We start from the raw sequence: 23,469 nt of genomic DNA, 5'->3' as shown, positions 1-23,469 counted from the left end.
AAATATGGGTGTAGGGTGTTCGCACATACGTCTGTAGGGTGTCCTTACAACAGGTCTCGCATTCAGAATTTCTCACTGCCTTGAGGGGACGGTGGGGGGGCTTAAACCTTTTATTTAATTTTTTTAACTTGGAAATAGAAAAATGTAAAATGATGATTATTTTAATCAACAACCAAGTTCCACTAGCTTTCATAAATTAATTCCAAGAACACCAATGATTAGTCTGATGCTGAGGACTGGATCCATTGCTGAATAATGGGCAGAGGAGACTGACAGCAGCTTATCACTCTCTGTCTATTGGAAGAAATGTACGTATCCAAATCAGCATTTTCAGAGATTTTTTGGAGACCATGATAACACCACGAGAGAGGAAATCCGCCCACCAAGGACAGGAAACCTACAGGCTTAAAAGGGCGGTACCTCTCTCCTGCCTTAGTTTGGATTACAGAGCATTGAGAGGACCGCCAGGTTAATAAACATAGAAAACAATCACAAAATTACTATACCATACACCTATTAAGTGTGAAATTACAATTAATAAACAGGGAGTGCTCCCACAAACGTGAAGGGAGAGAATATAAGGGTGATGTCATGGTCTCCGAAAAATCCCATTACCGGTAACTAACTTTATCGGTCGACCATGACAGCACCACGAGAGAATTACAGAGATGAAGTAGTGTAGGGAGGGACCACAGCCTGCAGCACTCTTCTCCCAAGGGGAGGTCAGTTGAAACACCCATATCCAGTCTATAGTGCCTATAGAATGTAGAGGGAGAGGACCAGGTAGCAGCCTTACATATGTCTTCTATCGAGACACCTGTCTTCTCCGCCCAGGTTGCCACAGCCCGGGGGAAGTGAGCCTTCAACCCTTCTGGCACTTCCTCGCCACTAGATGTATAAGCTAGAGAAATAGTCTCCCTAATCCATGTAGCTATGGTGGACTTTGTGACTTTAACCCCTTTCCTAACCCCTTGGTAGGATATAAACAATGAGCTATCATTTCTAAAGTCTTTGGTAACCGAGAGGTACCTAACTACACATCTCCTCACGTCTGATGTATGTAACTCTGCTTCTTTCTGGTTACTTGGATTAGGACAGGAGGAGGGTAGAACAACTTCCTGAAGTCTGTGGAAACAAGTAGCTACCTTAGGGAGGTAGGCAGGATCAGGTTTAAAAATTACTCTATCATCCAAAATTTGAGAAAATGGCAAGGTCGAGACAGGGCCTAAATGTCACTAATCCTCCTAGCCGAGGTTAAAAGCTATTAGCAGCGCTGTTTTAAGGGAAAGGGATTTAAGGGTTGTTGATTCTATTGGCTCAAAAGGCGAGCTAGTCAAGGCCTTTAGAAACAAATTTAGATCTCAGGGAACCAAGTTGCTTTTGACGATGGGTCTAGATCTAAAAGCTGCCTTAATGAACCGAGAAACCCAATAGTTGCCCGCCAGATCACAGCTATATAGGGCGCCTAAGGCAGAAACCTGAACTTTTAAAGGTGCTGGTGGATTACCCTAGTTCAAGACCCTTTTGTAAAAACTCCAAAACCTATTGGCGCCCCCTCATCAACTCTAGATCTAGAAAAAGAGAAAAACTTCTTCCAAGTTCTGCCATAGATTCGAGTTGTAACAGGTTTTTTGCTATGCAATAGGGTAGCTACTAGACCTTTCTAACCCTTTCTAACTTAACAGTGACCTTCCAAGTTCCATACAGTCAAGTGGAGGCCAGCTTGAGGATGGACTATTGGACCATGGAAGAGGAGATCCAGAACCTCGGGCAGGATCCAAAGATCGGAGATGGACATGCTCCTCAGGCATGAGAACCAGAGTCTCCTGGGCCAAAAGGGTGCGACCAGTAGAACCCTCGCCTTGTCCTCCTTGATCTTTTTTATGACCATGGGAAGAAGAGTCAACGGGGGAAAGGCATAGGCCAGGCTGAAATCCCAAGGTATCAGGAGAGCGTCCACTGCCAGGGGATTTTCTCTGGGATTTAGGGAACAGAAGAGCCTTGTCTTCCGATTTAGTCTTGTGGCAAACAGGTCTACCACCGGAGGCCCCCATCTTCGGACTATTTGGGAGAAAACGTCTTGTTTAAGTTCCCATTCTCCCTGCCTCAGAGGATAGCAGCATAAGTAGTCTGCTCTTGTATTTTCTTTTCCCCTTAAATGGAGGACCATTAAGGAAAGGAGATGACTTTCCGTGATCTGAAAGAGATGATCCGTCACTCTCATCCGCGATCTTGACCGTGTACCCCCCTGGTGGTTCACGTATGCCACCGCAACTCAATTATCCGAAAGGATCTTTACATTCTGACCTTGGAGGAAAACTAAGAAATTATTAACCGCCTTGTTTACCGCCAGCAGTTCTTTTGCATTGGAGGAGAGACCCTTTTCATTATTTGACGAGGTCCCCTGGGCTACCATATCCCCCAGATGGGCACGCCACCCACTGGGACTCGCATCGGTGGTAACTGTTCTAGTGGTTCTAAGTACCCAGGAACCAAGGACATCTTTCCTTCCAGGTGTCCCTTAAGCAAAACGTCATTATATAGCACATCCCACTGTAGAACCCTGGATTGGTATTGTGCCCACAGAACCCCTGAGAAACATGATGTTAGGATACCCAACAAGGACATTGCTGCTCTAAGGGACATGACCGGATTTGTTACGGCATTCTTCACCTGATTCCTTATCTTGCATTTTTTGGCTTCCGGGAGGTAACATTCTTGAGAATCTGAATCAAGAATAATTCCTAAAAACTGCTGAACTTTTGAGGGTACTAACCTGGATTTTTCAAAATTTAGCACCCAGCCCAGACTCTCTAAGATGTTGATCACCTCTTTTAGGTGTTTATTACATTAGAAGGCAGAATTTCCAACCACCAAGAAATCATCCATATAAGGGATAATCAAAATATCACGTTCCCTGACATGAGCCATGACCTCCGCTATAATTTTAGTAAATACCCGGGGGGCTATGGCCATACCAAACGACAGGGTCCTATACTGCAAATGCTTGATTTCCCCATCCATGACCAAGGCCACCCTAAGGTATGTCTGGTACGCCTCATGGATAGGTTCATGGTAATAGGCATCTTTTAAATCTAATACTACCATTAACAGCCTGAAAATAGCAATTTTATTGTTGCATTAACAGACTCCATCTTAAAGGTGGGAATTATTAAGAGCTTTTAAGTTAATGATACATCTGAAGGAGCCGTCCGGCTTAGAGACCAGAAAGAGAGGCGAGTAGAACCCCAACCCCCTTTCGGATGACGTAACTTTCACCAGGAATGCCTTATGAACTAAGTCCAGCACCTCCTTTCGTAGGGCCAGGTGCTCTGACACTGAGGAACGGACCGGGGTCAAGGTGAATCTCCCACGAGGAATCGCCTGGAACTCGAACCTCAGACCTAAACCTATCAGATCAAGGATCCAATTACCGGCCGAAATTTTTGTCCAGGCAGGCAAGAAGCCCAACAGCCTCCCCCCTACCTGGGCTACGAGTCACTGACTCTGCTTCCGGGGCCCCCCGAGAAGAAGAACCAGACAGAAGCCCTCTACCTTTTGGCCTGCGGTCTTCCCATTTATCCTGATCTCTCTTCGGTCTCTTACGTACAAATCTTTTTTTACAACATGAACGATTATAAACAGGCATGGATAAGCTAGAGAATCCTTTTTTCGTGTCGCTTGCTTTATCCAAGATTTCATTATCCAGACCTGGTCCAAAGAGATGTTCCCCCTCACATGGTATAGAGCACAGTCTCGTTCTGGCCTGGATGTCTCCCGGCCAACACTTAAGCCACAAGGCTCTACGGGCTGCGTTGGACATGGCAGCTGACCTTACTGCCAACCTAACCGAGCCCGCAGAGGCGTCCGCTAGGAAAGCTGCTGCCCCCTGCATGAGTGGGACATTGGACAATATCTCTTTTCTGGATGTCTTATTCTTTAGATGGGACTCAAGCTGTTCCAGCAATATCATCAAGGATCTGACCGTACAGGTTGCTGCGACCGCCGGCTTTAAAGCCCCAGCAGTTGTTTCCCATGTCCCTTTGAGAAAGGTATCAGCTTTTCTGTGCAAAGGGTCCTTAAGAGCTCCCATATCATCAAAGGGGAGAGATGACTTTCTAGATGCATTTGTTATCGCTACATCTAGTTTTGGGGCTTTCTCCGAGGAGGAAGAGGCTGAATCCTCAAAGGGGTATTTCCTCTTAAAAGAAGGGGGAAGAGAGCCCTTTCTCTCCGGTCTTTCCCACTCCCTATGTATCAGATCCTGAAGTTTATCATTAACCGGAAAACACCTTCTTTTCCTTTTTCCCAGACCCCTGAACATAACATCCTTGACCGATTTTTCTGGCCTGGTAGACGTAATGCCCATAGTTGAACGGATCGCTTTAACTAGACCATCAATTTCATTTAGCGGAAAACAATGTTGTCCTGCACCATTGCTCGAGGATGAAGAAGATGAATCATCAGAGTCCACCTCATAGGCCGACGAGAGGGAGACGTCAGAGGTTGGGGAGACCACACAATCCGTATCATCCTTTCTCTTAACTTTTTTAGAGAGTACTTTTCTGATCTCTGCTTTGACTAAGGGTTTTAATCCTGAGGCGAAACTAGGGGTCTCGTCTGCCAATGGTTGGTTAATACAGGATTGGCATAGCCTTTTGGGATATGAGTCTGCCAATATGGCCTTACATAAGGCACATTCCTTGTGTTTGGAATTGGAAGTACACTTCTTCCCCTATTAAGAATAGATAAGAAGAAGGAACACTTTATTACTACATGACCTTTCTTGAAGATCACTTACCCAGACGGCTTAAAGGATTGGTACCGGTTTGGAGGAAGGACCTTTCTCAGCTGGGAGATCGTCCCTGGAGGCTGCAGATTCGTCCATCCTGCTGGAGCTACGATGGCTGGACCTGGTCGCAGATCCTCGCCTTCCTGATGTCCGGGTGTTACCAGTAACTCGAGGGCGTCGTGTCTCCTGGGGCTCCCCAAGCGGCCGCTGAGATGGTGAAGGTGGCGGGTACTGAATTTGCTGCTGCTGCAACTGCACGCCACCTTCTGGCCGTAGGGGTAATTACAGCGCTCCCTCGGCGTTTGAAAACATGAGACCGGAACTTCCTGGTCCGGTCAAGTGACCACCAGGGCACACAGCGGAGTAATCATGACGCGCACCCAGCTACATACAGAGTCCAGAAGTGCGTGGCCACCCTGGAAAAATGGTGTATCATGCGGCGCTGAAGCCACAACCCCATGCAGGGTGCCGCTCCTGCTCACCATCCGGCGCCGGTGCTTGAGCAATGCTGGGACGGCCAACCCCAGGCAGGGGCGCCGCGCTCACCTCCAATAGTGCGCCGATGGAAGCTGGAGCTGCCGACCCCAGGTAGGGGCACAGCGCCACAGGTGCTCCCATTGATGTGCAGAGCTGGAGCCGCTGACCCCAGGCAGGGGCGCAGTTCCACAGCTGCTCTCTCACTGACGTGCAGAGCTGGAGCTGCTGACCCCAGGCAGGGGTGCCACTCAGTCGTATCCGGCCATCTTCAACAGGTAAGCCTGTCTAAGGTTCCCCCATCAAGGACAGGAAACCAAACTGAGGCGAGAGAGAGGTGCCGCCCTTCTAAGCCTGTAGGTTTCCTGTCCTTTTTGGGCGAATCCCCTCTCTCGTGGTGCTGTCATGGTCAACCGATAAAACAAGCATTTAGCCAATAGCTTCCAATTTGCAAGGCCAGCATAGAGTCACTGTAGCATCGGCGTCTCTGCTCCGTTCTAGGCAGAGACGCCGTCCCTCTCACCTCCCCGCTCCTGGCGCGGCGTCCTCCAGCGCTGCTCTCCCCGCTGCTTCCGGCACGCGCTCCTTCCCCGGCAGTGTGCTTGGGGCGCGCGCGCTCCCCCTCTCTTAAAGGGACCGCGCGCGCCGTCCTAAGGAGTCCCCGGCCAATTGCCGGAGGACCTACCATATAAAAGGCACCTCCTCCAAAATGGAGGTGCCCGAGCAATGTTGTAGCACTGTTCACTACTCTGCTTCAGCCCTCAGGTCCCGTTGCCAGTTACCTGCCAGATACCTGCCAGATTCCTGCCAGTCTGCTGTCTAATTCCTGCCTGATATCCTGCTACCTGCCTGCTAGCCTGAGGTCCGACGGTCTGCCTTACTACTCCTGTCAGTCTGTCTATGGACCAGCTTGCCCGCTCACCTGGGAGCGCACTTCTGCTACCTGCCTGCTAGCCTACCTGGAGGCTCTACCGTCACGTGCTGTGACCACCTGCCTGTCCAGTGACTCCTGCCCGTTCACCTGGGAGCGCTCATCTGCTGCCTGTCTGCTAGCCTACCTGGAGGCTCTGCAGTCACGTGCTGTGACCACCCGCCTGTCCAGAGACTTCTGCCCGCTCACCTGGGAGCGCTCATCTGCCGCCTGTCTGTTGGTCTTCCTGGAGGCTCCGCCGTCACATGCTGTGACCACCCATTTATCCAGAGACTCTCGCCTGCTCACCTGGGAGCTCACGTCTACCATCAGCCGCCACAGGTCGTACCAACCCTTTACCCAGAGACTGCCCCGGTCACTTGCCGTGACCATCTGCCCGTTCATCCAGAGACTGCCCCGGTCACTTGCCGTGACCTCCTGCTCGTTCTTCTAGAGACTGTCCCGGTCACCTGCTGTGACTGCCTGCCTGGTCGCCACCCGCTCCCTTACAAGGACCGGCCCCTTGTATAGTAGCTCAGAGGTTCCGCCTCCCAGACCCGTTACAGTTTGCTCGGGCCATGGAACCCGGTGGCCCCCAAGCTCCCTCGCTCTCGGACCTGTGTCATGAACTGTCCCGTCAGAGGTCCCAACAGGAGTCCATCCTGGGTCACCTGCGGAATGTCAATTCTCGCCTGGACACTGACTGCTCTGCCTGCAACCACCGCCAGTGCCATGACTCGCAATCCGGCAGCTCCACTGCCCACTAATAACATGGTATCCTACCCCGGACCCCGGCTTTCTGCACCTCCTCGTTTCGGAGGCGACGCCGCCCAGGCTCGGGGCTTCATAAATCAGTGCACCCTGCACTTTGAACTCCTGTCTCACCAGTTTAACTCCGACAGGGCCAAAATTGCCTTCATCATGTCCCATCTCACCGGAGAAGCCCTGGCCTGGCTAAATCCTCTATGGGAGAGAGGAGACCCCCTGGTGTCCGACTTGCCTGCCTTTCTCACGGCTTTCCGGAAAGTCTTCGACGAACCCGGACGGAAGACCTCATTCGCATCATCTCTGCTACGCCTCCGTCAGGGAAGTCTCACCGTGGGCCAATATGCCATACGGTTCCGTACCCTTGCCTCGGAGCTGGCCTGGGATAATGACGCTCTGGTTTCCATCTTCTGGGAGGGTCTGTCCGGCCATATAAAAGATGAACTTGCCGGTCGGGATATTCCTACCACTCTCGATGACCTAATAACTCTTGCCACCCGGATTGACCTGCAGTTCCAGGAGCGTGCCAAAGAGGTCACCCGTGAGAGGAGGTTTCCACGTCTAGCTCCTACTTTTCAGAAACCCGTCACTCCCTCCGTCTCTCCTCAGCTACACTCTCCTGAGCCTATGCAGGTCGACCAGACCAAGATGGTCGGTTCTCGCCAAGAATCTCGCCGAGCCGAGGGAGGCTGTTTCTATTGTGGCAGTATGAAGCACTTCATCCGTTCCTGCCCGGAAAAGCCGGGAAACGCCAGTGTCTAGGACCACTCGGAGAGGTCGTCCTAGACAAAAGTAAGCCCTCTCCGTCTCTGACCTTACCGGTCTCTATTGCTTGGGGAGAAAACCGTCTCTTTGAACTCGCCCATCTGGATTCTGGAGCTGCTGGAAACCTCATCTCCCAGTCTCTGGTAGAGAGATACCATATTCCCACCAAGTCCCTGGCTGAACCATTGTCAGTCGCCTCCGTGGATGGAAGACTTCTCTCGGAGACCATCCTGCTCGTCACCGAACCCATAACCCTGCAGGTGGGAATGCTGCACTCTGAGGAGATCTCATTCCATGTGCTGTCCGGACTTTCTCACTCCCTGTTGCTAGGTCTACCTTGGCTCCAGACACATGAACCCGTATTGAACTGGCGGTCCGGTGAAGTACTCCGATGGGGTCCTGACTGCCATATGACCTGCCTGGTCCCGGTCCGTCCAATTCACCCTCAGCCTACTCCAGCTAACTTACCTGGTCTCCCGGCTCCCTACTGGCCCTATGCGGACGTCTTCGGTAAGAAGGAAGCTGAGACGTTGCCACCCCATAGGCCATACGATTGCCCGATCGACCTGGTACCTGGCACCACTCCTCCCCGTGGGCGTATCTACCCGTTGTCTGCAGCTGAGACCCAAGCCATGTCTGTGTACATTGAAGAGAACCTGGCTAGGGGATTTATCCGAAAATCTACCTCCCCGGCTGGAGCCGGATTCTTCTTTGTCAAAAAGAAAGACGGCTCGCTACGTCCCTGTATTGACTACAGAGGACTCAATCTCATCACGGTAAAAAACAAATATCCCCTGCCACTCATCTCCGAATTGTTTGACCGTCTCAAGGGCGCCAGGATCTTCTCCAAGCTGGATCTACGAGGAGCGTATAATCTGGTCCGTATCCGTCAAGGAGACGAGTGGAAGACGGCATTCAATACCCGGGACGGTCACTACGAGTACCTTGTGATGCCCTTCGGTCTCTGTAATGCTCCCGCGGTCTTTCAGGAACTAGTCAACGACATCTTCCGTGACCTCCTGTACTCCTGCGTAGTGGTATACCTGGACGATATCTTGGTCTTCTCTCCGGATCTCCCCACACACCGGAGGGATGTTCGTCAGGTCCTGCTTAGGCTTCGGCAGAACCACCTTTACGCCAAATACGAGAAGTGCCTCTTCGATCAGACCTCCCTTCCGTTCTTGGGCTATGTCATCTCCCAAACAGGTCTGCAAATGGATCCCGAGAAGCTCTCTTCCGTTCTAAAATGGCCTCGTCCTGAAGGTTTGAAGGCGATACAGCGATTCCTGGGCTTCGCTAATTATTATCGTCTTTTCATCCCACACTTCTCGTCTTGGACTGCTCCCATATCTGCACTTACCCGTAAGGGGGCTAACCCCAGAACATGGTCGCCTGAAGCCGAGGAGGCCTTCCTTTCCCTAAAGAAAGCCTTCGCCTCTGCTCCCGTCCTGCACCGTCCGGACTGTAATAAACAATTCTACCTGGAGGTTGATGCCTCCTCTTCCGGAGCCGGAGCGGTGCTCACCCAGAAGTCTTCTACTGGGAGAATGGTAACGTGCGGCTTCTTCTCCAAAATCTTCTCCTCGTCGGAGCGCAACTACTCCATTGGAGACCGGGAATTGCTAGCCATCAAATTGGCACTGGGAGAGTGGCGCTATCTGCTTGAAGGGGCTCTCTACCCGGTAATTATCTACACGGATCACAAAAACCTGGCATATCTCCAAAATGCCCAGAGACTCAATCCTCGCCAGGCCCGGTGGTCGTTGTTTTTCGCCCGCTTCGACTTCATTCTTCATTTCCGTCCGGCGGACAAGAACGTCAAAGCTGATGCCTTGTCCCGGTCCTTCCTGTCCTCCGATCAAGAGGAGGAACCTACGCACATCATCGACTCCTCCAAGGTGATGAATGTGGCCCCCTTGGATCTGACTCGTCTTCCACCCGGTAAGACGTTCGTAGCTGTGCCTGATCGGGAGAGGGTTCTTCGCTGGGGACATTCTTCTAAACTAGCTGGCCATGCTGGCCAAAAGAAGACCTTCCAACTTATTACCCGGCATTACTGGTGGCCTACCCTGCGTAAGGACGTGGTAGACTTCGTCGCGGCCTGTTCATCCTGTGCCCGTAACAAAGTTCCCCGACATCTACCTGCCGGCCATCTCCTGCCCCTTCCCGTACCTGCTGCTCCTTGGCAACACATCGCTATGGACTTTATCACCGACCTTCCAGTTTCTGCCGGTTGCACTGTCATTTGGGTTGTCGCTGACCGTTTTTCTAAGATGGCCCACTTCATTCCCCTGCCTGGTCTTCCGTCTGCACCCAAGCTGGCTAAAGACTTTATCCGCCACATCTTCCGTCTCCATGGTCTGCCCCTCCACATCGTGTCGGATCGTGGGGTTCAGTTCACCTCTCGCTTCTGGAGAGCCACATGTAAGCTGCTGGACATTACCCTGGATTTCTCCTCCGCTTACCACCCTCAGTCCAATGGTCAAGTGGAGCGGATCAATCAGATCTTGTCCAGCTACCTCCGGCACTTCGTTGATGCTCACCACTCGGACTGGGTGGATCTCCTACCATGGGCCGAGTTCTCTTATAACAACCATGAGAGCGAGTCCTCTTCCAAATCCCCGTTCTTTATAGTCGGTGGCCAACATCCCCGGATTCCACTTCCTGTCTCCGTTTCTGTGGACAACCCTGCTGCGGAGTCTCTTGTCAGCGAATTTTCTACTATTTGGGAGAGCACCAGGTCTGCTCTTCTTCTCTCCTCTGAGCGGATGAAGAGATATGCTGATAAGAGACGTCTGGATCCGCCCCAATTCCGTCCGGGAGACAAGGTTTGGCTCTCATCCAAACATGTGCGGCTCAAAGTACCCTCCTACAAGTTGGGTCCTCGATTCATCGGCCCCTTCGAAGTCCTCAGGCAAATTAACCCTGTGGCCTACAAATTAAAACTCCCGGCCACCCTACGGATCCCCAACTCCTTCCACGTATCTCTCCTCAAACCCGTTGTCTTTAACTTTTTTTCCAAAAATCCAGGTGCCCCTCCTGCTCCGGTTTCCGCTGATGACATCTTTGAGGTAGAGAGTATTCTGGCCTCCAAGAGGGTAAGAGGAAAAACCTTTTTTCTGGTAGATTGGAAGGGGTTTGGTCCTGAGGAGAGAACTTGGGAACCCAGGGAGAACATCAACGCCCCGCTTCTCCTTGAGAAATTTCTTTCTGACCAAAAAAAGAGGGGGCCTAAAGGGGGGGGTACTGTAGCATCGGCGTCTCTGCTCCGTTCTAGGCAGAGACGCCGTCCCTCTCACCTCCCCGCTCCTGGCGCGGCGTCCTAAAGCGCTGCTCTCCCCGCTGCTTCCGGCACGCGCTCCTTCCCCGGCAGTGTGCTTAGGGCGCGTGCGCGCTCCCCCTCTCTTAAAGGGACCGCGCGCGCCGTCCTAAGGAGTCCCCGGCCAATTGCCGGAGGACCTCCCATATAAAAGGCACCTCCTCCAAAATGGAGGTGCCCGAGCAATGTTGTAGCACTGTTCACTACTCTGCTTCAGCCCTCAGGTCCCGTTGCCAGTTACCTGCCAGATACCTGCCAGATTCCTGCCAGTCTGCTGTCTAATTCCTGCCTGATATCCTGCTACCTGCCTGCTAGCCTGAGGTCCGACGGTCTGCCTTACTACTCCTGTCAGTCTGTCTATGGACCAGCTTGCCCGCTCACCTGGGAGCGCACATCTGCTACCTGCCTGCTAGCCTACCTGGAGGCTCTACCGTCACGTGCTGTGACCACCTGCCTGTCCAGTGACTCCTGCCCGTTCACCTGGGAGCGCTCATCTGCTGCCTGTCTGCTAGCCTACCTGGAGGCTCTGCCGTCACGTGCTGTGACCACCCGCCTGTCCAGAGACTTCTGCCCGCTCACCTGGGAGCGCTCATCTGCCGCCTGTCTGTTGGTCTTCCTGGAGGCTCCGCCGTCACATGCTGTGACCACCCGTTTATCCAGAGACTCTCGCCTGCTCACCTGGGAGCTCACGTCTACCATCAGCCGCCACAGGTCGTACCAACCCTTTACCCAGAGACTGCCCCGGTCACTTGCCGTGACCATCTGCCCATTGACCCAGAGACTGCCCCGGTCACTTGCCGTGACCATCTGCCCGTTCACCCAGAGACTGCCCTGGTCACTTGCCGTGACCATCTGCCCGTTCATCCAGAGACTGCCCCGGTCACTTGCCGTGACCTCCTGCCCATTCTTCTAGAGACTGTCCCGGTCACCTGCTGTGACTGCCTGCCTGGTCGCCACCCGCTCCCTTACAAGGACCGGCCCCTTGTATAGTAGCTCAGAGGTTCCGCCTCCCAGACCCGTTACAGTCGCCGCTGGATTTTAATGGGATTCTTAAGGTGGTCACAGAAATGAGATCTGGACTGAATGACTGAAGACAGATATTACTCCATTTTTGGCTGGTGCTGTGCTTAAAATGTTCCGTACAGATAAAAAAAAAAACGAACAAAACAAACTAGTCGCCTTTTCGTTTTCATGCTAGAGATCAGACATCAAGGATCATAAAAGAATGACATTTGATACATGTAAAAGAGGATGTGTTGAAAAGGTTTTCCACTACTCAGTCATCTTCTTAATCATTATATTTCCTTCATGTAAAATGATAACGGGTATACTCCCCTTTGATGCGGACGCCGTTCCCGCAGTGTCGGCGCCTGCTCTCCCGGAGCTCAGAACGTCATGAGACCCCTGCAGCCAGTCAGCAGTCACTTTACTCAGATGTAACTGACATCCGGTGTAGGTCACAGAACAGTCGCAGCGCTCATGTCTTCTGGGTGTCAGTTTTGTCCAAAATAAGTGAGAACGAAGCAACTGCAGATTGACTGCATGACTTATGTGACGTTATGTCCTGGAAGAAAAGGCACTGACGTCGCTGGAACGGCACCAACACCGGAGCGGTGCTGTTATTATTTTACATGGGGGAATATGGTGATTGAGAAGAGGTTGCCTGACTAGTGGACAACCCCTTAAAAAGATTTTCCAAACATTATAAATGGATTTACTCAGGATTTTGCACCTACCTGCAGCACAGTCACTTTGTGCTGGTGAAACAGCAGCTCGCACAAACTCTGAGGCATCATTTTAAGGGGGTCTGGCACAATGAGCAAACAGGCCCCAGCAGATAGGGCCACGAATATCTCAATGACAGAAGGGTCAAAGGTCAGAGGTGACGACAGTAACACAATATCATCTGGAGAGACGTTAAGGATGGATCTGAAAAATACATCAACATCAGTCAGAACACTTGTGCAATGTCTAGATCATTGAAAATTTGGTAAAAAAGAGATGAGGCCGAATAAAGCAATGAGAGAACCCACGGCCAAATAAAGCAATGAGAGAACCCACAGCCGGAGGTTTATATTCTGCTGCTAACATGCTGCCAAGAAGAGACAATCTAGTTGCTAAGAAACTCGCCCCCAGATATTTGGCTTCAGATGTATTAAATCTCATCCGAGTACATCACGACGAGAAGATTAAATGTTCCTTTCCAATGAGCCCGTCATACACGGCTGACAATCCATCCATCACCATTTGTTCGTGGAGCACGAGAAAATATACCAAAAGAGGGAATATATACCTGAAATCCGTGACTGAACTTTGCAAATATTACATCTTTGTCCCCAAAAAAGAGAAAATGATTGAGAACTCACCTCTCGCCACCTATTCCCGGCACGTCAGTAATAAGCACTACCAGCAGTACAGAAAGTCACCCGGAGGTTCCACAAAATAGCGACGACCTGGTGGGGTCACTCCTGGTGGACAGTCGTATTGCTAAACAGTTCCTCCACCTCAGCGATAATCATTACTAAATCAAAAGTTCTCCCTAAAGCTGTCTTACCTCAGATGAAGAATATTGGGCACGATGCAGCAATGTGGAACGCTGACTATTTTTGGGGTGCCTGTTGTCCCAGAAGTGTGGAGAACATAAGCTAGGCATTTTCTGTCCCGAATGTCAACATGCTCCTCATTCTGGGAGCTCCCAATACAGTCTCCGCCACCAGAAACGCGCTCAGCTTCATTTCTGCCTTCTGTGTCAACTCTTTTAACAGCCTCAAAAAGAGTGACGTGAAGATGGCGCACCGTGGAGGAATCCTTTATGATCCAGCCGGGTGACAGCTTGAACACCTAGGACAGGAGAGATCACAAGCAATAGCCGACATACTTACAGAGCACCCTGCATGAGACATAGCAAGAGGAAGCAGAGGGATTTAGTGGTAGTAAAATGTTATAGTAGTAGGTGCTAATAAATGACACTACAAGGTCCAAGGATCACAGTCTGGGCACATGCACAGCCGCGGATTACCAGATGTGCTGATCGGCTGTGTAGTTTGGAGACAATACCTTACTACAGATTCTCCAAGACGCATGTCATACAGGGCTTCCCTAACAGCTCGACACACATTAGATAAGAGTCAGCCAACCCATAGATTTCTGCCTGATCAGCAACCATCTAATGTGTATGGGGACCTGCGGATAACCATGGATACCCAACCTACTGCAATGCCCTGCACATAGGGTAAGCGACATAGCAACTCAGAAGCACCATAATACATTTCTAAATTGAGGTATTTGCTATTATTATCTAGAAGATGGGAATACCCCTTTAACTGCAATTTTTGATGCATTCTTCCTTCCAATACTTTCTCAGTAAAAATAAAAAATATATATAAAAATGAGTTTAAAATATGAAAAAAAAGTTCTGTATTTTGTACAAAAAAGAGCCACAAGTTAAGTGAATGGCAAGTCTCATACAGGTTTCCGCACTTCCTATCTGGTCTGGACGAGCACTGGCTGCTGCAGGGACCGTGTTGCTTTCATTGCGGTTTTTGATGCATTCTTCTGCATTTTTGGTCCTGTATTTAGCTCAAAATAAATAGTGTAACAAAAACCGCATGTGACTCCAGCCTTAACCTGCGCTGCCTGCCGCCAGGCAATAAATGCATTTTATGGACACCTTGTAGATGCCACGTGGCAGACTACAAATGAGTGTCCATAAGGTCAAACTCACACTTGGTCACTTATAACAACTGCTTTTTCTTTCTAGCGTGCACATTTTTGCTGCGTTTATTGTTGATTACACGGGCTGCAATGTCCAGCAGTGTTGTGTGACTGAAGCCAGGCTGATCCTCGCCTTCTCTGCTCTGCCAGTCTAGCTTCAGGCTCGAAAGCGAAAAGATTAGTCATTCCATGTAGACGCCATTCATACAGTGTCCAAAAGGGAAAAAGATTTTTCAATTGCTTGCCCGGCAGAATGGCACAGCGCTGGGCTATTTTTTGCACACCTATAAGACTGAATGGAGCAGCAGTGAGCATAATCGATGCTTATTCACACGCGGCTCTTCATACCCCTGGTTCTTGGGATTAGTGTTCGTGCCACTGTTCGGACTCCCAACATTGGGGAAATTAAGAGAATTGCGAATACTCTTAATAAAAAAAGTCCCCTCCCTAGTCTATGTGCTGTGTCTGGTATAGCAGCTCCTCGGCTTTAAAGGGGTTGAACTGCACTACTTATCTCGATTGGTCAGGTCTTCTGCCACTCATCTTACTTCATGTTTGGGTAAGACAGGTATGTGACCGCTGAAGCCAATCACTGATTGCCTGCAGAGGTCACATCTCTGCCATCCAGAACAGGATGTACAGAGACCACCTGTGTATTTTCTGTGACTGCTACAGCCAATCATGGGCTGCAGCAGTCACATCCCTGTCCAGACTGAATCGGAAGTACAAAAATCTGCATGGGACCTGCCACTGACATGAGAGGGGCTCTTTCTGGAACAAAATAAGGAACGTTTTTTTCGCACCACTTTTTTTTTCCCTAATATTGGATCAATGAAAAAAAAAACAGTTTTGTGCACTCTAGTGCTGCTATCAGAATATCTCAGTATTGCAGTCTCAGCGTAGCAAAAACTTGTTTTACATGTTTAGTTTACACAAAGTGGTCTGGTTTCTATTTGATTTTTGGGTAGATCTCCCATAGGAACATGGAGCAGAAGTTTGTAATCAGCTGTGCAGCACATGATTTCATTGAATATAAGGATGGCACGGTATTGGCAAAGTTTCTCATTTATCTTTCTCACCTCAACTTTGTCTTCCTCCACAAGGATATACCGTATCTTACACCTCTGAATCAATGAAGATGTGAAGGACGACGGTGCACCGGGATCTAGTGGAGAATACGCAGCCGGCACTCTCAGGATCCTGCACAGAATAAGACATTGGGAGCATTCATTTTTCTGTACATTTGGAAGTTAAATTCACATTCCAGAGGGTATTTGTATTATCCATTAACTCTCAGTAACGTGTGTACGGTGCATGCATTACAATACTTACTGATCGCTGTCTTCTGCTGTTCCCAGCGCTGCAGCAGTCATGTTCTCCATCAAGTGACCGAATATCTTTCTTGCTGGTTCAAGCCACGGAACGTTAGCTCCTTCCTTAATGTAAGTCTACCGGAGACTAGCTCTGAGTCTCAGACTTAGCCCTCATGTAGACATTCACGTTTTATCACGCTCAAAATGTCATCTGTGTTTGGTCAGTTTTTACTATCAGTGATTTTCACAAATGTATAAATTAAAAAATAAATTAAAAAGCTTCTCTTATCCTCCTTTGTAATGCTAATCATGGACCCATATTCTTGCATTGGCACTTATGTGCAGGGCTGTGGAGTCGGTAAGCCAAACCTCCGACTCCCTCATACATGGCTCATGTTTAAGTTATTGTAGCACAGATTCATCTCAGCTAAAAGTCTAAACCCTTAGATCAGGAATAGGACAGACATTTATAGGACATTTCATAACTTTCCCAAATTCTTAAGAAAAAATATTCCCCACAAACTGCATTGAACTACTGTACCCAATTTATTATATATTTTAGGAGTTGGATTCGGTCCATTTTATACCGACTCCAACTCCACCAAAATGGACACCAACTCCACAGCCATGCTTATGTGTGCTGCCAGTAAAAAAAACAGATAGACATGTGGTCAAAATTGTTGATGCCCCTCGTTTAATGAAAGAAAAACCCACAATGGTCACAGAAATAACTTGAATCTGACAAAAGTAATAATAAATTAAAAATCTAAGAAAATGAACAAATGAAAGTCAGTCATTGCTTTTCAACCCTGCTTCCACAGAATTAAAAAAAAAATTAAACTCATGAAATAGGCCTGGACAGAAATGATGGTTCTTCTTAACTTAATATTTTGTTGAACAACCTTTTGAGGCAATCACTGCAATCAAACGATTCCTGTAACTGTCAAAGAGACTTCTGCACCTCTCGACAGGTATTTTGGCCCACTCCTCATGAGCAAACTGCTCCAGTTGTCTCGTGTTTGAAGGTTGCCTTTTCCAGACGGCATGTTTCAGCTCTTTCCAAAGATGCTCAATAGGATTTAGGTCAGGGCTCATAGAAAGTCACTTCAGAATAGTCCAATGTTTTCCTCTTAGCCATTCTTGGGTGTTTTTAGCTGTGTGTTTTGGGTCATTATCCTGTTGCAAGACCCATGACCTGCGACTGAGACCAAGCTTTCTGACACTGGGCAGCACATTTCTCTCTAGAATACCTTGATAGTCTTGAGATTTCATTGTACCCTGTGCCAGATGCAGCAAAGCAGCCCCAGAACATAACAGAGCCTCCCCCATGTTTCACAGTAGGGACAGTGTTGTTTTCTTGATATGCTTCATTTTTCCATCTCTGAACATAGAGCTGATGTGCCTTGCCAAAAACTTCCATTTTTGTTTCATCTGTCCATAGGACATTCTCCCAGAAGCTTTGTGACTTGTCAACATGTAGTTTGGCAAATTCCAGTCTGGCCTTTTTATGATTTTTTTTTTTCAACAATGGTGTTCTCCTTGGTCGTCTCCCATGAAGTCCACTTTGGACCAAACAACAACGGATGGTGCGATCTGACACTGATGTTCCTTGAGCTTGAAGTTCACCTTTAATCTCTTTAGAAGTTATCCTGGGCTCTTTTGTTATCATTCGTATTATCCGTCTCTTTGATTTGTCATCAATTTTCCTCCTGCAGCCACATCCAGGGAGGTTGGCTACAGTCCCATGGATCTTAAATTTCTGAATAATATGTGCTACTGTAGTCACAGGAACATCAAGCTGCTTGGAGATGGTCTTATAACCTTTACCTTTAACATGCTTGTCTATAATTTTCTTTCTAATCTCCTGAGGCAACTCTTTCCTTTGCTTGCTCTGGTCCATGTTGAGTGTGGTACACACCATGTCACCAAACAGCACAGAGAGTATCTGTAGCCCTATATACAGGCCCACTGACTGATTACAAGATTGTAGACACCTGTGATGCTAATTAGTGGACACAACTTGATGTAACATGTCCCTTTTGTCACATTATTTTCAGGGGTACCATCATTTCTGCCCAGGCCTATTACATGAGTTTAATTTTTTTTAAAATTCTGTGGAGTCAGGGTTGAAAAGTAATGTCTGGCTTTCATTTGTTAATTTTCATAGATTTTTAATTTATTATTACATTTGTCAGATTCAAGTTATTTCTTTCATTAACCCCTTTACAACCCAAGGTGGTTTGCACGTTAATGACCAGGCCAATTTTTACAATTCTGACCACTGCCACATTATGAGGTAATAACTCGAACACTTCAACGGATCCCGCTTACTCTGAGATTCTTTTTTCATGACATATTGTACTTCATGATTGTGGTAAAATTTCTTCGATATCACATTTGTAAAAAAAAAACAAAAAAACGGAAATTTGGCAAAAATTTTGCAATTTTCACAATTTTAATTTTTATGCCCTTAAATCAGAGAGACATGTCACACAAAATAGTTAATAAATAACATTTCCCACATGTCTACATTACATCAGCACAATTTTGGAACCAAAATGTTTTTTTTTTTTATTAGGGAGCTATAAGGGTTAAAAGTTGACCAGCGATTTCTAATTTTTCCAACAAAATTTACAAAACCATTTTTTTTAGGGACCACATCACATTTGAAGTCACTTTGAGGGGTCTTTATGACAGAAAATACTCAAAAGTGACACCATTCTAAAAACTGCACTCCTCAAGGTGCTCAAAACCACGTTCAAGAACTTTATTAACCCTTCAGGTGCTTCACAGGAATTTTTGGAATGTGGAAGAAAAAAAATGAACATTTAACTTTTTTCACAAAAATATTACTTTAGACCCAATTTTTTTTTATTTCCGCAGGGGTAACAGGAAAAAATGGACCCCAAAATTTGTTGTGCAATTTCCCCTGGGCACGCAGATACCCCATATGTGGGGAAAAAACACTGTTTGGGCGCACGGCAGGGTTCGGAAGGGAAGGAGCGCCATTTGACCTTTTGATTGTAAAATTTGCTTGAATAATTAGCGGATGCCATGTCGCGCTTGGAGAGCCCCTGATGTGCCTAAACAGTGGAAACCCCCCACAAGTGACACCATTTTGGAAACTAGACCCCTCAGGGAACTTATCTAGATGTGTGGTGAGCACCTTGAACCCCCAGGTGCTTCACAGAAATTTATAACACTGAGCCGTAAAAATAAAATTTTCACATTTTTCCCCACAAAAATGTTTTTCAGCCCCCAATTTTGCATTTTCATAAGAGTAACAGGAGAAATTGCACCATGCGGTTTGTTTTGCAATTTCTCCTGAGTAAGCAGATACCCCATATGTGGGGGAAAACCACTGCTTGGGCATACGGAAGGGTTCAGAAGGGAAGGAGCACCATTTGACTTTTTGAATGTAAAATTGGCTTGAATAATTAGCGGATGTGCCCCTGATGTGCCTTTACAGTGGAAACCCCCCACAAGTGACACCATTTTGGAAACTATACCCCTCAGGGAACTTATCTAGATGTGTGGTGAGCACCTTCAGCCCTCAAGTACTTTTTAAAAAAAAATCAAACTTTTTCCCCAATTTTTTTATTTTCACAAGGGTAAGAGGAGAAAATGGACCCCAAAAACTTTTGTGCAATTTCTCCTGAGTACGCCAATACCCCATATGTGGGGAAAATACAGTGTTTGGGCGCACAGCAGAGCTCAGAAGGGAAGGAGCACTGTGTGACTTTTTGAATGCAAAATTGGCTGGAATCGAGAGCGGACGCCATGTCGCGTTTGGTGAGCCCCTGATGTGCCTAAATAGTGGAAACCCCCCACAACTGACCCCATTTTGGAAACTACACCCGTCAAGGATTTTATCAAGGGGTATAGTGAACATTTTGAACCCAGAGGTATGACACAGAATTTGATGACATTAGGTCATCATATTGAATAAGTTGTCATTAGTTTTGAGCGCAGGTGCTCGCTACGTTTGCATCGGGTACTCAGATATGCACCATGTATCGCAGGTGCTCGAGTGACATGCTCAAGTCCCCGCCCACATGTTTCACGGTTATTAGACACCCAAAAAAAAACATGCAGGGATCGCTCGTGCATGGCAGGCAATCCCCACAAGGTTTTTTCGGCGACGAAGCATATGGGGCGGAGACTCGAGCATGTCACTTGATAACCCGCGAGCATACCCGAGCACCCGATGCAAACCCAAGTAGCGAGCAGTTGCGCTCAACACTAGTCGCCATATCGTCTTTTTTTTCTTTTACTTTTGAAAAAAATTCCAACCCTAATCCTAGCCCAAACCTAACCCTAGCCCTAACCCTAGAGTTTATTTTTCACGCCGTTCCTCGTGTGTTATAAGTGATTAGACAACTTTATTCTTTGGGTCGGTGCGATTACAGCGATACCAGAATCATATCGGGTTTTTATGATTGACAGCTGTCACACACTAAGAGACGCATTTTTTTTTGTAAAATCTAGTTTTTGCATTGCCATATTTTGAGAGCTATAATTTTTCCATATTTTGGCTGACAGTCATGTGACGGCTTGTTTTTTGCGGGATGAGTTGACGTTTTTATTGGTGCCATTTTCAGGCACGTGACATTTTTTGATCGCTTTCTATTCCAATTTTTGTGAGGAAGAATAAACAAAAACCAACAATTCAGGAATTGTTATTTTACATTTTTTTATTCTACTCCGCGTGTGGTAAAATTGATAAGGCAGCTTTATTCTTCGGGTCAGTACGTTTACAGCGGTACCACATTTATCTCGTTTTTCTATGTTTTGCCGCTTTTACACAAAAACTATTTTATACGAAAACATTTTTTTTGCATTGCTTTATTCTGAGAGCTATAACTTTTTTACTTTTCGGCTGATGGAGCTGTATGGCGGCTTGTTTTTTGTGGGACAAGATGACGCTTTCAGCGGTACCATTTTTATTTACATTCGTCTTTTTTATTCCATTTTTTGTTTGGCGGTATGATTATAATGATAAAGCATTGTTTTTTGCTTTTTTTACCGTGTTCACTAAAAAGGTTAACTAGGTCGTTAAGGACACGGCGATACCAAATATGTGTACTTTTATTGTTTTTTTCATAATAATATTTATTGATGGGTACATTATATTTTATTTTTGGTGGATTATTGTTTTATTTTTATTTATTTATATTTTTACAATTTTTTTTTTCATTTTTAAACACTTTTTTTTACTTTTATTCTTTATCCCACTATGGGACTTTCACTATTTTTATTCTGATCGCCGGTATAGCATAGGGATGGAGCACCATCCCTGTGCTATGCAGGCTGTCAGCGCTGCAGATGCAGAAGATACTTTGGTCATGCACTGCGCATGACCAAAATATCCTCCTGCTGTCTGGTGACCCGGATGTTGTCATGACGACATCGGGTCGTCATGGCAACATCCGGGAAGCCGCGGCAGACATCGCTGGACGCCGGCAGGAGAGGTGAGTATCCCAATCACCTCCCCTTGCCACCACAATGCTGTGATCAACTTCGATTGCAGCATTGCGGGGGTTAGTGTCAGGAGCGGTGCGGAACTGCTCCCAGCACATAGCACCGGGTGTTAGCTGTAACAATCAGCTGACACCCGGCGGCGATCGCGCCCGTACAGCTTGTGTGCGGGCGCGATCGCCAAGACGCACTAATACGTATCAGGCTCTTAAAGCCCAGGGCGCAGATACGTATTAGTACGTCTTGGGCTTTAAAGGGGTTAAACGAGGGGTACCAACAATTGTGACCACGTGTGTACGTCTCTGTGATTTCTGTATAGATACACAGTCTGTGAAAAAAAGACCCACAGACATGTGAACAGCCCCATAGACAGCACGGTGGCTCAGTGGTTAGCACTGCAACCTTGCAGCACTGGGGTCCCAGGTTCAAATCCCACCAAGGACAACATCTGCAAGGAGTTTTTATGTTCTCCCCGTGTATGCGTGGGTTTCCTCCGGTTTCTTCCCAAATTCCAAAGACATACTGATAGGGAATCTAGATTGTGAGCCCCAATGGGGACAGTGCTCATAATGTCTGTAAAGCGCTGTGGAATTAATGGCGCTATATAAGTGAGTAAAATAAATAAATAAATAGACATTACTGGGTATGTGTTCTACCTGTGAAAATCACAAAACATGAATGTCTGGACGAGGCCTAATACTGAGGAGTGACTTCCAGTTCAAACAGAAACGCTGTTGTGAGCCGGCTTGTCACAGGGGACCGGAGCAGCGCTGGAGACGGCAGAGGACAGCGACCGGTAGGTAATTTAATGCACTGAACATACATTACTGATAGCTAATGAATGGTGAGGAAAAAAAAATTGCTGGAGTGATACTTTACTTAAGGCCATATTCACAAGTTCAGTATTTTACATCAGTATTTGGAAGCCAAAAACAGGAGTGGGTGATAAATACAGAAGTAGTGACGTGTTTCTATTATACTTTTCCTCTGATTGTTCCACTCCTGATTTTGGCTTACAAATGCTGATGGAAAATACTGACCAAATACTGATAGTTTGAACGTCGCCTAAATGTGTAATCATAGCTTACCCCAGGATCCAAGATGGCAAATAGATTCCTTGATGGCAGAACAGGCCAATAGTTTTATTTTCCAGATCACTTGTATGGGATTTTAAGAAAAATGTCAGCTCTTCAGCCCTCTGCAGCACGTCGAGGTATGTGTAGTAAACCGGGGTCTTGTGATATGGCTGAAAACATACTGCCCTCCTGTCTGTATATGAGGCTGCAGCCTGCGCTACCAGGTCATGCAGTGTATCCGCCATCTGGAGGTCAGCGACCTAGAGCAACATAAGAGGGAAGACAAATATTAGTGACTGGTCGTTATAGGACACTACATTCTCCTGTGAGGCTGCTATAATAGATACAAGGGGGAATGAAGGAATCCATTACCGCATTTGTGCCTTCTTCTTGTCTAGCTTTTGATGTTTTTCATTTGTGCCTTATTCTTTTAATTTGCGCCTTTTTTAAAATCTATTTTATATGCCTTTGCCTGTTTTTTCATGTGTTATATGTGGACAGGATTAAGGGTTTCCAGATGTCTCAAGAATTTTGACTTTTTGAAAAGTTGTAAGATTCTGCGCAAATGTAATTCAGTTCTTCAATGCAGTGAAATTTAATGCAAATTTTATAACACTTCAGTGAAACTTGCAACTTTTTGATCTTTAAAAATAAAGAGTATTTTGATTTTGGGAAAATTCATGAACCAAGTGCGCCAATTTGAGAAATTTGGTACAAAAAACATCAAAGAATACCACAAAACAAACAAAAATGAGGTATCGCTCCTTTACTTGCAGGGCTGCGACACTTTAAAAAAGAATCAGCGAGTCGAAACGTCACTTATGGTCGCAAACAAGAGGCACTGTTTGAATCTCTACATACGT

The 23,469-nt window shown here is 47.2% G+C and overlaps 1 protein-coding gene across 5 annotated transcripts in view; it reads right to left on the bottom strand.

Annotated features, from left to right (window-relative positions):
- AASDH (aminoadipate-semialdehyde dehydrogenase) overlaps window positions 1-23,469 on the bottom strand; it is a 55,982-nt gene that overhangs the window by 31,670 nt on the left and 843 nt on the right. For 4 of the 5 annotated variants that reach the window (XM_073645440.1, XM_073645439.1, XM_073645441.1 and 1 more), the window contains exons 2-5: window positions 22,619-22,866; window positions 15,819-15,939; window positions 13,580-13,866; window positions 12,762-12,954 (exon numbers count right to left, since the gene is read on the bottom strand). In XM_073645440.1, coding sequence (XP_073501541.1) covers window positions 12,762-12,954; window positions 13,580-13,866; window positions 15,819-15,939; window positions 22,619-22,851 — 834 coding nt within the window. In that variant the 5' untranslated portion in view covers window positions 22,852-22,866. Of the gene's footprint in view, window positions 1-12,761; window positions 12,955-13,579; window positions 13,867-15,818; window positions 15,940-22,618; window positions 22,867-22,978; window positions 23,332-23,469 lie in introns of those variants that run through there. The other variant, XM_073645442.1, reaches the window with a different exon arrangement.

Source organism: Phyllobates terribilis, unplaced genomic scaffold (assembly GCF_046119375.1).
Source record: "Phyllobates terribilis strain yellow unplaced genomic scaffold, ASM4611937v1 Scaffold_1__5_contigs__length_1240528914, whole genome shotgun sequence".
Classification (NCBI taxonomy): Eukaryota; Metazoa; Chordata; class Amphibia; order Anura; family Dendrobatidae; genus Phyllobates; species Phyllobates terribilis.
Note: the sequence above shows the minus strand (reverse complement) of the source record. Positions and strands in the feature narration are given on the sequence as shown.